This window comes from Mastomys coucha, unplaced genomic scaffold (assembly GCF_008632895.1).
Source record: "Mastomys coucha isolate ucsf_1 unplaced genomic scaffold, UCSF_Mcou_1 pScaffold20, whole genome shotgun sequence".
NCBI lineage: Eukaryota > Metazoa > Chordata > Mammalia > Rodentia > Muridae > Mastomys > Mastomys coucha.
In genome coordinates this window covers 90,918,082-90,929,875 of record NW_022196903.1, presented here as the reverse complement: position 1 = coordinate 90,929,875, position 11,794 = coordinate 90,918,082, and the positions used below count along the sequence as shown (strand labels likewise).

General features: G+C 45.7%; 1 protein-coding gene across 6 annotated transcripts in view; it reads left to right on the top strand.

The window, feature by feature from the left end:
* Positions 1-2,887: 2,887 nt before the first annotated feature.
* Eogt (EGF domain specific O-linked N-acetylglucosamine transferase) overlaps positions 2,888-11,794 on the top strand; it is a 31,090-nt gene continuing 22,183 nt past the window's right edge. Inside the window, exons 1-8 of one of the 6 annotated variants that reach the window (XM_031382690.1) lie at positions 2,888-2,990; positions 3,583-3,785; positions 3,875-3,956; positions 4,384-4,438; positions 6,456-6,679; positions 8,154-8,254; positions 9,077-9,185; positions 11,561-11,655. In XM_031382690.1, the coding sequence (XP_031238550.1) occupies positions 6,470-6,679; positions 8,154-8,254; positions 9,077-9,185; positions 11,561-11,655 (515 nt within the window). In that variant the 5' untranslated portion in view covers positions 2,888-2,990; positions 3,583-3,785; positions 3,875-3,956; positions 4,384-4,438; positions 6,456-6,469. Of the gene's footprint in view, positions 2,991-3,198; positions 3,483-3,582; positions 3,957-4,383; positions 4,439-6,455; positions 6,680-8,153; positions 8,255-9,076; positions 9,186-11,560; positions 11,656-11,794 lie in introns of those variants that run through there. The other 5 variants (XM_031382688.1, XM_031382691.1, XM_031382686.1 and 2 more) reach the window with 5 other exon arrangements.

Here is an 11,794-nt window from a genome sequence, read left to right as displayed (position 1 = left end):
CGTGTTTGTTCTTTTGTGATTGGGTTACCTCACTCAGGATGATATTCTCCAGATCCATCCATTTCCCAGAGAGAAGATGGCACCAGCAATTACTTTTTTTTTTAAGTGCAATTACTTTGTTTGTTTTGTTTTTCTAGACAGGGTTTCTCTGTGTAGCCCTGGTTGTCCTGGAACTCACTCTGTAGACCAGGCTGGTCTCGAACTCAGAAATCTGCCTGCCTCTGCCTCCCAAGTGCTGGGATTAAAGGTGTGGGCCACCACTGCCTGGCACAGTTACCTTTTGTAAGTTCTGCATCTGGTTGGTTCTCTTCATCATGTGGCAGGTCTATACAGTCATCTTTATAGTCCATGAACCAACACTTTTGAACTGAGCTAAAGAAAAAAAAATCACTTATAATATTATTTCAGAGGCTTGTTACAAAGACTGAAAGCTAACAAAGCTAACTTATTCACTCAATTTTCTGTTAGTGGCATTTGAGTTTATATTAATATTAATTTATGCCGGGTGGCGGTGGCACTCATCTCTAATCCCAGCAGGCGGATCTTTGTGTTTGAGGCCTTCTTGGGTCTACGGAGTAAGTTCCAGGACACCCAGGACTACACAGAAAAGTCCTGTCTCAAAAGATCATTTTGAAGAGTCAAAATTTAAATTTTTATAATGAGGAAATTGGAACTAGCTCTTATGGTAATGCAGAACTCAGTCTCATTTAAATTCCATATCTTGCTTCCTATGAATCCCAGTGTTAGTATCTGAAAGAGCCCCATGTAGATGGCATGGAAGTGTGATTAGTTTATCTTTGCCATTAGGCTAGCCTGTGTTTAACAGACGTTTCACCTACTCCATGTACTTGTTTTTAACTGTACCTTGTACCTCAAGGTACAGTTTGCACCTTTAACTGTTTCATCGCACCTCAAGCTCCTTTTAAAGTTGATTCGCTCTATTTCCTGAAAAAACAACAAAGCCAGGATGGTACCAAATAGGCTGAAACAGTCTCAAGTTCACATCACACAAGGGCCCTGGTTCCATTGCCTTTGCCACACTTCCTAGGGCTTATTACTAGTGTGGTTAGTAGCTGAGTTAAGAGCACTGGTACACTTTCAGGGGACTGAGTTCAAGTCCGAATATACACATAGCAGCTAATAACTGTAACTCCAGTTCCAGAGATCTGATGCCCTCTTCTGGCCGTGTGTGTGCGTGTATGTGTATGTGTGTGTGTACGTGCATATGTGCAAAATACCCATACATAAAATTTTTAAAATGCATTTAAAAAGACTAATGTTCTTTAATGTATGTTTGGCACATGTAAATAACATGCTAACATTAATACATACTGAACAGGATATATACAAATTATGTATATATTAAATTAAATACTATAATATATACATACATATGTATTAAATACAAATTATACATACACAGTGTCTCCTAGCTGATCTGGAAATTGCTGCATAGATTAGGCTGGCTCAAACTTACAGAGATCCACCTGCCTTTGCCTCCAAAGTGCTAGCTGGGATTAAAGAAAGGCCTTCCCTAACATGCCCGGTCCACGTGTATGTTGTATGTTACTGGGGATTGAGCCTGGGGTCTTGCACATGTTAGGTGAGCATTCATCTTGGTGTTCACTAAATTGCCCGGGTGTCTTGAACTTCTTTTTTTTCCTGCCTCAGCCTGTGGAGTAGCTGGAACTGCAGGCCTGAACCACCAGTTCTGGTTTCAGTTTTCATAATAGCTTCTTAAGATTTATCTATAAGACATGCAAGCCGGAGCTGGCAAGATGGCTCAGCTGGTAAGAACACTGAGTGCTCTTCAGCAGGTCCTGAGTTCAAATCCCAGCAACCACATGGTGGCTCACAACCACCTGTAATGAGATCTGATGCCCTCTTCTGGTACATCTGAAGACAGTTACAGTGTATTACGCCCAGGGCCAGAGCGAGCAGGCGGGCAGAGGTCCTGAGTTCAATTCCCAGCAGCCACACAGATGATGGCTCATGGCCATCTGTACAGCTACAGTGTACTCATACACATAAAATAAATCTTAAAAAAAAAAAAAGACATGCAAGCCTTGTGGACTGTATGCATCTGAGCATGTTTATTTTGGTACCACTAGTATAAGCTGGATCTTTTTTTTTCATTTATTAATATTGTATAGGAAGGTGTGAGAGTATCCAGGAGGTCAGAGAACAGGGTTAGTGGGTGGGTTCTCTCCTGTGGAGGGATCCAGAGATCAAACTTTGCAAGTGCTTTGAAAACTTTGAACCTCGTCAGCCCTTGAATCAGAATGTAATGGTTGTCTCTACCATTCTCCAGAACCTGGAACTACTAGGTGCCAAGAATGGAAAAGAATGGGAGATACGCATACACGGGATCAAGATCACCTAATCAAGCAGTTAGAATAGAAATAATCATGAAGTAGTAAAGACATAAAAATTAAGAGTAGCCATTGAACTTGTACAGTTCATGGATAGGTAAAATTCCCTGGAACCTACAGTATTTTCATTACCCACCAGAGAGTGTCCCACTACATTCAGGCTCATTTGAAAATCAGGGCAGCAACTTCTGCTCAGAATGAGAAAGCCATAAAATTACAACCCTGGCTGATGTGTAACAGCTCCACGGTCCGCCTGCCTACTCTGGTGCTGGAGGCCTGCCAAGCGCCTCGAGGAGCAGCCAGGGACTTGCACCCCGGGGTCCCACGTCCCTTAGGGGATGTAGGCGGGTGTCCCCCGTGGATGAGGCGACAGGTCCCAGGCTGCCGGTAACCTTGGCTGATGGGTGTCCAGCAGTGCCCTCCAGACACTCTGGTCGCCGGGTGCGGTCGGGGCATTCGGGTCCGCCCTTGAGCCTGGGGCCAAGGTGTCGCGGCTGCTCCCGGGCGCCCCCTGGCCCGGCTTGGGCGCCGGAGGTTTCCGGTTCGCGGCCGCCGGCGGTGACGTCTCGTTGCCTCCCGATCTGCTGCCGCCGCCGCCGCTCCCTAGTCAAGCTGCAGGTGGGCCCCGCGCCGTCCCCGCCTGCTCCCGGCCCGCGCCTGCACCCCCGAGGGCCCGCAGCCGGATTCCGGGACCCTGATCTGGGCCGGCGGCCTTTAGCTGGTTACCGGGAGCCGATTGGTGGTTGTAGGCAAGGGCGATGCCCAGCCAGGCCTGCCCTGTTGCCTCGGTCCCCGTGCTGGGGCGGAGCCGCTTAGCCAGACCTTTCCCGGCACACCTGGGACCCGAGCGCCTCCTAGGACAGCTGCTTCCCCAAGCAGCCGGGGCAGGGTTGGCTGCTGCAGGGCGCGAGGGGCTGATCCCTCCACACAGGGGAGGGGTTGACGTCCTGCAGACAGCCGGAGGATCGCCCCAGCGGGATCGCCACCTCGGCGCCTTAGGCAGCCAAGCCCTGTCTGAGTTCTGTTTGCTTGCCTACCTTGGGACTTTATAGTCTTGGAATCCCAGATGCACGCAACTTTTCTTCTGTCCACTGACGGCTCTGTTGCCCAGTAATGCCCTAAGCTATTCACGTGGTAGTCCTAGCAACTCCAGGTCTCATATTTTACAGCGTTCAGATTTTTACCTTTTTTTCCCCTCTTCTCCTTTTAGGCCTGTGGAAATCCAATCAAGCTATACACGAGTGGAGCGCGCTTGGCCGTTTGGTGCAAAAAGACGCGGTAGCCTAACCTACTAAAGTTCTCATCCCTGCCTCATCTTGCCAGAGAACTCAAACTCCAGGAAGGCTTTCTGCCAGGCCCCGAAGTTGTACTTTCATGCACCACAGGGAACCATTAGCCAGCGTGTGCAAGTGGGTACGTGCCCTCCCTTGCAAAAGCCAGTCTGATCTGCTTTAAATTTTCCCCACCGCCAAGGGCTACTTTTTTTTTTTTCCCATGAATAGTCAAGTTTTGTTAACCGGCAGAAGGTATTGCAGAGCCGTGGGTTTGGATACCCGAAATTCAGGACCTAGAGCTCCTTAGAGGGTGAGTCCAAGGGCTGGGTGGCCTGCAGTGATCCTGAGGTTGGCACTGGCCCAGGCAGCCCTGGGAATCAGAGAGCAGGATTACTGCCCTGAGAACCGGGAACAGGCTTTGGCCCTAGGAATGTTTTCTCGACTAATTGTCCGGTTGTTCTGGATTGAGTGGTGTGGTATGAAGTGGGGCTACCTCCTTCCTGCTCACCACTAGTGTCTGCTCTGTGAGTCACTGTGTCCAGGGGCCCCCTGTGCTCCGACTTTGCCCTGAGAGATTTCGTATTCATTCACTAAGGAGAATCTAGCATCCTGAGCCTGGGCCTCTGGCTAGGGATTTTCTGGTTAAGTTATTTTCTCTTTTAGTAGTTCGCTTATATTAAAATAGCAACTGGTCTCTTGGGGCCTGCTTTTAAGGTAACATACTTTATTTTTCTCAGGTTTTAAGCTATCCAAAGCATTAGCAACTTCTGGGTGATTCCAGGGATTAAAGAGGTCAGTATTTTCATTAATAAGTAGTTATCGTTTTTAATCAATGCATTTTTTTTCTCAGAGACAGGGTTTCTCTGTGTATTCCTGGCTGTCCTGGAACTTGCCACTGCCTGGCACTCAATATGCATTTTTGAATTTTATAAAATTGCTAGTAATTTACTGTTAGATCAAGGCCCCTTGGATTTACAAGGGATAGCAACATAGCCTTCAGGGCCGCCAAAGCAAGGAACCCCTTTAATTACTTCCTTTGCAAAGGACTTGTTCCCATGATCATCACTGTTTTAACCATATGACCCCATAGGCCTGGAACTTGAACAAGGCATTCTATTTGTAAACGTCAGTGAAGGCTGATTTTGAAAGTTGTGTGGCCCTTATAGCCTTATAAAGGCCTGACGGTACTATAGAATGCCCAGGGTGTTGTCCAGTTATCTTTTAGAAGAGACACTTAGGGAAAACAAGCTTTGTGCTCAATAAAGGCGGCAGAGTGGCGTGAGTTTGTCAGGGATGGGTAGGAGGAACTGACCCAAGAAATTTATCCTTTCCTGGGGACAGGGGGTAGGGGGGGCAGTGAGCAGAAATTCAGTAAATTCTTGATTACTGCCATTTCTCATTCCTCATAATGTCAATGCTTGGCTCAGTCCTGTGTAGGGAAATCTTAAGTGAAGTCTTTCCTTCTGAAGCTCTGATGATGCTAACTTGTGAGAGAAACTGACAATAAGCCGTTGACAGGAAAAAACAAAGCATATAAACCTCACCGTGTGCCTAATAAATGTGAGACCCTGAGGGGCACAGGGTAGTTGAGCCTTGTGAACAGCTTTAGTAGGGGCCTGGGCCCCAGGGGGTGGGATATGGTTCTTTGGGCTAGGGAGGGCTAACGCCAGAGAATGTGTGCAGCCACCCGGAGTTGTCTTGATATTTACAAGGTTACAGATATCTGTGGTCCTCTTTCTTGGGCACACAAAGGGATGATATGAGATAGAGAGACCCATGTCTGCATCCATTGTTTATTAGTGGTCACAGATGCAAATTTCTTCCTTTCTTCTTTCTTTCTTTTTCCATTTTTTCAATTGTACAAGACAAGAGCATTTTGGGGCCATCCCTGGACCTGAAAAGTTCTTTGTTCTCTCTGAACAACCATCCTGAAATGTGCAAAGTTGGGGTGGGGTATATTTCCACATTTTTTTTTTCCGAGACAGGGTTTCTCTGTGTAGCCCTGGCTGTCCTGGAACTCACTCTGTAGACCAGGCTGACCTCAAACTCAGAAATCTTCCTGCCTCTGCCTCCCAAGTGCTGGGATTAAAGGCGTGCGCCACCACTGCCCGACTTATTTCCCACATTTTTATACCTCGCTCCTAGCACAGAGCTTGGCACATAGCAAGTGCTCAATAAATATTTGGTGAGCAAAGAAACATGATTTGGTGACATAACAAAATATATATAATCATAATTAGCAATTTAGCTTTTAAAGGGGGTTTACTTATTTACTGTACCATACTGAGGACTGAGCACATGGCCTCATGCATGCTAGGCAAGCTATAGAAATTTAGTCAAACCGGGATGCTAGGCAAGCAACTACCACCGGGCTACAAGCCCAACCCTAAAGGGGGCTTTAAAAATCTCTAAACAAGCTACTGTTTTAAATGCACTCTTCGTGAATTTTACAATACATCCAATGTATTTCAAATATGTTCACTCCCAACAACCTTCAAACTCCATGTCCTACAGGGAGATAGAGACCTGGCTGGCTTTGAACTCACAGAGATCTTTCTGCCTCTGCCCAAGTTCTGGGATTAGATGTTTGCCAGCACTCCTGTCTAAAGGGGGCCTTCTCTTTTCAAGACAGGGTCCCTCTGTGTAGCTGTGGCTGTCCTGCAACTCATTCTGTAGACCAGGCTGGTCTCAAACTCACAGAGCAGAACTTTCCTGCTTCTACCTCCTGAGTGCTGGGATTGAAGGCATGCATCACTACCCAATTTAAAAGAGGCCTTCTTAGTGAAGATGTTTTCCATTGGCTTTCTAGGTCTGCAGGTTGCTATGTTAATATTGCTTATCTTTGGAGTATTGCTTCATGAAGTCCCACTGAGTGGCCAGGCCGAGGCTCCTTCTGAGGCTGACAATGTGCCTGGCAAAGCCCTGTATGACTACTCCAGCCTCCGCCTCCCAGAGGAGCACATTCCCTTCTTCTTGCACAACAACAGGCACGTTGCCTCTGTGTGCAGGGAGGATTCCCACTGTCCATATAAGGTAGGTCTTATTTGATTCATCCCCATTTTCTAGTGTTTAGCGTGCTATGTGTTTAGTTCGTTTTATTATTCTCATCCTTATATTTTTAAAGTTAACTTTTGAGGTTAGCATACAGAGACAATGATGGCATTGTCATGTGCTTGTTCTCTCATTCATACAAGGATGTGTTTCTGACGGCATTGTCTTAAGTACGTTCATACCTTACCCTCACTCATTCAGGGGTTCAGCTTAGGCTAGCTTGGTATTCTGCTTCGTAAGCCACAGCCAAAGTTTCACTTCTACCTTCACCGAGAGTCTATCATTGTTTTCACTTTGTGTAATATTCCAAATTGGCTTAAACCAGAGCCCACTCACAAGAAGGAAACCTATCATTAAAACCACTGAGAAAATTATCTGGTCAGCTTAAGCAGTCTATGGATTCAGGAAAAAAACCCCCCGAAGTGTATGAGACTTCAGGAGGAAAAGAACTTCTTCTCAAAGTAAAGAAGGTCACACCTCTCCTCTCTGCCCTTAGGAAGCTTCTTAGGCCTTCCCTTCAGTAGTCACACCTCAGTGTTGGCTCTAATTGAGTGAGACTGTGAGCTTGGAAAGACCTCAAACAGAGCCCATAAAGACAGCTCCGGAGGCCTTAGAGATCAAAGCGGGCCATTGTAAGACGCTTCCTTTCCCATGGTGCTGGCACCGGAAGCATATGGAATCTGACCAGCATGGCTCCTGGGCCTTGCAAAAGGGTCCAGGCCTCCAGGCCTAGAGAGCTCTGACCTTGTGCTGTTTCTGGTGATCTTGATTGATGACTGAAGTCACCCAGCCATCCTTTCCGTGGATATGGTCTTTTTTTTTTTTTTTTTTTTTTTTTTTTTCTTCTAGTTACTGATTATAGAATCAGTTTGCTTTCTGAGAATGACAGAAGGCAGTATCTTAAGATACCTCAGGAAATCCTAATTCAGGTTGTCCAGCTGAAGCCTGGACTTTGATTATGGAGCAGACAGGAAGGAATAAATAAAGACAATTGTGGAGACTCTTGAGCCTGCCCCTCTCAGAATAATACAGATATATACTGTTAGACATACATGTGAAATTCTGTCATGAATGGTCAGAGTGTCTCTGTTAGCATTCAGAATCTGCCCGCAGCGGATATGTGGGTGGGTCCACAGAGCTGTCACCAGGACAACGGCCACCATATTCCCAGAATCCATGGGGATCACCTCCCACCTTTACCTGCGAGGCCACTACGTCACAACCCATATATATAAGACAATTCCTCCATCTTCGCTCTCTCTCTCCCTCTCTCCTCTCCCTCCCTTCACGCGCCGCGGTCCTCACTCCCCCCCCCTTTTTCCTAATTAAACCTCCAAAACACAGAGCTGCCTGTATCTAGTATCTGTGGATGCGCCGCTAAGAACCAAACCCATCAGTCTCCTCTACCCATCAGAAGAAATGAGCCTTTTCTAAATGTACACATTTCATGTTCTAGAGACACTTAGAAAATCTAAACTACTGCTGGGGTTATGAGAAATCCTGCACACCAGAGTTTAGATTCGGTTCCCCCGTTTGCAGCTATGTCGACTTGGGATGGTAAGTCTCCTTGTGGAATCCCCCTCCTCTTCAGAGTCCTCGGAAGTACATCGTGATTGTGCCCAGGTTCCCAGCTAGACCCTCAGGAGACAGTAAGACCTGCAGATGTTAACTTGCTTATTCAGGTCATGAATTCAACCCATCTCACAATGAGAGGAATATCTGTTACTACTTCTTCTGTCTGGGGGGTGGGGGGGCATCATTGTCTGTAGAACCCCTACCACCGCCCCCTATCTGCTAAGATGTAAATAGTGTCGGTAGCCATCATGCTCAGGGAAAGTCAAACATTTTAGCACATACATGGTTTGTTGGGTCAAGAGGACAGAGTAAATAATACTTCATTGTCTTCAGGTCCAGGTGACCCTAACTTCATAGATTTCTCTTGTGCCTTTTTATTATAAAGGAATAGTATGTGAATAACTCATTTGGAGCTTTATGTACATAGTGATAATTTGCAGGGGTTGGGGGGAGGACATAATGGCATACTTTAAAAAGTAAAGTAACAATAGACTTCTAGCAATTAAATCAATAGAAAATCCAGGGCCAGAAAATAAAGAAAGATGAGGTTGGGGTGGAGTGGAAAGATGGCTTAGCAGTTAAGAGCACTTGTTGCTCTTTGTAAAGGTCCTGGGTTTGGTCCTACATGGTGGTTCACAGACATCAATAACTCCAGTTCCAGGGGATCTGATGCCTTCTGATGTCTGTAGACACCAGGCATTCATATGGTGGCACATACATGCATGCGGGCAGAATGCTAATACACATAAAATAAAATTTAAAAGAAAAGGAAAAAAAAAATAAAACCTTCTTCTTTGCAAATAGGACAGACACTCTGGAGTCAGCCCAGGACATGTTCTGGAAACAGGCTGACTTTGGATATGCACGAGAGCGACTGGAGGAGATACGAATGTTCTGCCAGCCAGAGAGAACAGTGAGTGTTCAGCTGCTTGAAGAAGCTTGCTTAGTTTTACTGTTCGTTATTTGTTTTATTATTTACCTTGGAACATAAAGACAAGATGGCTCAATAATGCCCAGCCTGACCCCAGACCCATAGTCTTTTTGCTTCCTCCTCTTTGGTTACTGGACTTACAGGTGGAGACTGTAAGTAGAGTTGTTACAGTCAGAGCCTGGACCCTGAACAGCTCTAACCAGCTAGGTAGGCGTGCCCCACTTGTCATCTGCAGAATGAAAACAGACAAGTACTAGTAAAAATAATGTAGAGAAAGAAGAGTTATTCTGTGCAGTCACACACTCCACCCCGCAACACCACACACATCCTATCTTCAGGGTGTACTCTGTGAGCTTGAGGTTTAAGTAGAGGGCAATAGGTTCTGAGTCAGGGGTGGTCCTGTGTGGTCATTCACCCATCCTTCTATTGGCCTCAGACTTTCCTGCAGGGTATTCTGACAAGTTGTGAAAACTATGGGAAATGTCTTCCTAGGAGAAGTTACTACCCCCAACTCCATCCCCATCCCCCATCCCACTCCATCCCCAATCCATGGGCTAGCACCTGGCTTCGGCCCTTTCCTTCTCTAGACATGAAATTCCTGAGGAAATGCCAGTTCCTTGGGGACTATTGTTTTAATAATCTGAGAGACGCAGAGGGGAATGAACTTCATTCCTGACAGGATGGTCACAGGGCCACCACCGCCAGCTGAGGAGTTGTGTTCATTGTTCCCAAATAGGTCATTTTGTTTCCTCTGAAAGGCCTAAGGTCCTCTTCGCACATGTGATATTTTGAGGCACTTAAACTATTTTTAGATTTAGACCTCCCCCAACACATGGCAAAGAAGAGAAATCACATCTTTACAGAGTCTTTGTCCGTTCCTTTGGGACGGGTGCTGTGGCTGCACCATTACTGATCTGTGTTTGTTCACTCCTGTGCGCAGTTCAGTTTGAGTGGCATGGTTAGTACAGGAGGGCGGACAGATTGACATACTTTTCAAGAATGAAACATAGGGCCCTCAGAAAAAGTAACCAACTTCCCCGAGGTTACACAGCCATCTCATGAAATTATACAATACTTAGAATTGAAAGGCGTGTGTGTGTGTGTGTGTGTGTGTGTGTGTGTGTGTGTGTGTTAGCATTCTGACTAAGCTCCACCCCGCAGTTACCTGGCAATAGCCAGGTATGCTCTGCCTCTCAGTTATCTGGCAACCAGCTTGGTTGAAGCAGAAGCAGGCTGTGACTGTTGACTTCTCAACTGTCTCATCCTGTTAGAGCAGCCTTTCACAGGGTCCTGCACAGCTTATGGGGCCATTTGCTGGAGCGCCTCACACTTGACTTGGCAAGCTGCCTGTTTAGACTTGTGTTTGGATGTCTCCTACCTGTGCAGCCTTCCTCGTTCTCTTTGGCTCCTCCTTAGAAAAGGCTTTTTTTTTTTCTTCAGTAGTTAGGGATAGAAATGATTCTTAGGAATTTTTTTTTTTCTTTTCTTTATTTTTCTTTTCTTTTCTTTTTGGTGGGAGGACTGCAGTGAATCACATCTATAGTCCTTGGCTTTAAAACTTGAGGGCCGATAAGATGGCTTGGTGAGTAAAGTCACTTGCTTCCAAGCCTGACAGTCCCTGGCATCTGTATGGTCGAAAGAACGAACTGACTCTTGCGAGTTGTCCTCTGATCTCTACATATGTGAAGAGGCACATGCACACATGCATATAAACATTTTTTTTTTTTTCTGAATGAAGCAGTTTTTGGTGATACTTGTCTGTGTTCCCAGGAGTTGGAGGCTGAAGCAGGTGGAAGATTCAGAGTTTGAGGATAGGCTGAGCTACATGATAAGACCCTGTCATATATATGCTTATATACATATACAAATATGTATGTGTATATATATACACATATATATAGCCATCTTATATATATATATATATATATACATACATATACATACACACACATATATATACATGTCACTTCAAATATATGTAATGGGTATGTGTGTATACTTGAAGTCATATATATATATTTAAAGTAATATATATTAAAGACAGGGTCTCACTATGTAGCTTAGGCTAGCCTCAAATATTTATGTGTGTGTGTGTGTACATGTGTGTATGCAATATATATATTTAAAGTGATAAATTAGAGCATTAGGGAAATCTTCTTTGTAAGCTAAACGTATGGAGACATGCAGAAGGATGCTTGACAGACTCTTGGAAAGGAGAAAACAGCACAGGGGCAGTGGAGAGCTCACTCCTGCTCTGCTTGGGGTCATGCCAATGCTGTCACCATGGCCAGCACAGTGAGGCCCAGTGCTAATCCTGTTCCCAGTTGACTAGTCTCCTCCTCTCACCTGTATTTCAGAGCGACTCAAGTCTGGCTTGCTCTCGTTACCTTCAGTATTGTAGAGCTACTGGTCTATACCTGGACTTAAGAAACATCAAGAGAAACCAAGACAGGTACTTCTGTGTGGTCCCTTTTAAAGCTGATGGTGCTCTGAAACGCGTCCAGGTGCAGGGCTCTGTCTTGGGTTTGTCTTGTAGTAAGATAGTTGAAGGGTTAGGGAGTGGGTGAGGGGTGGGTGACCCAGGCCCTTTG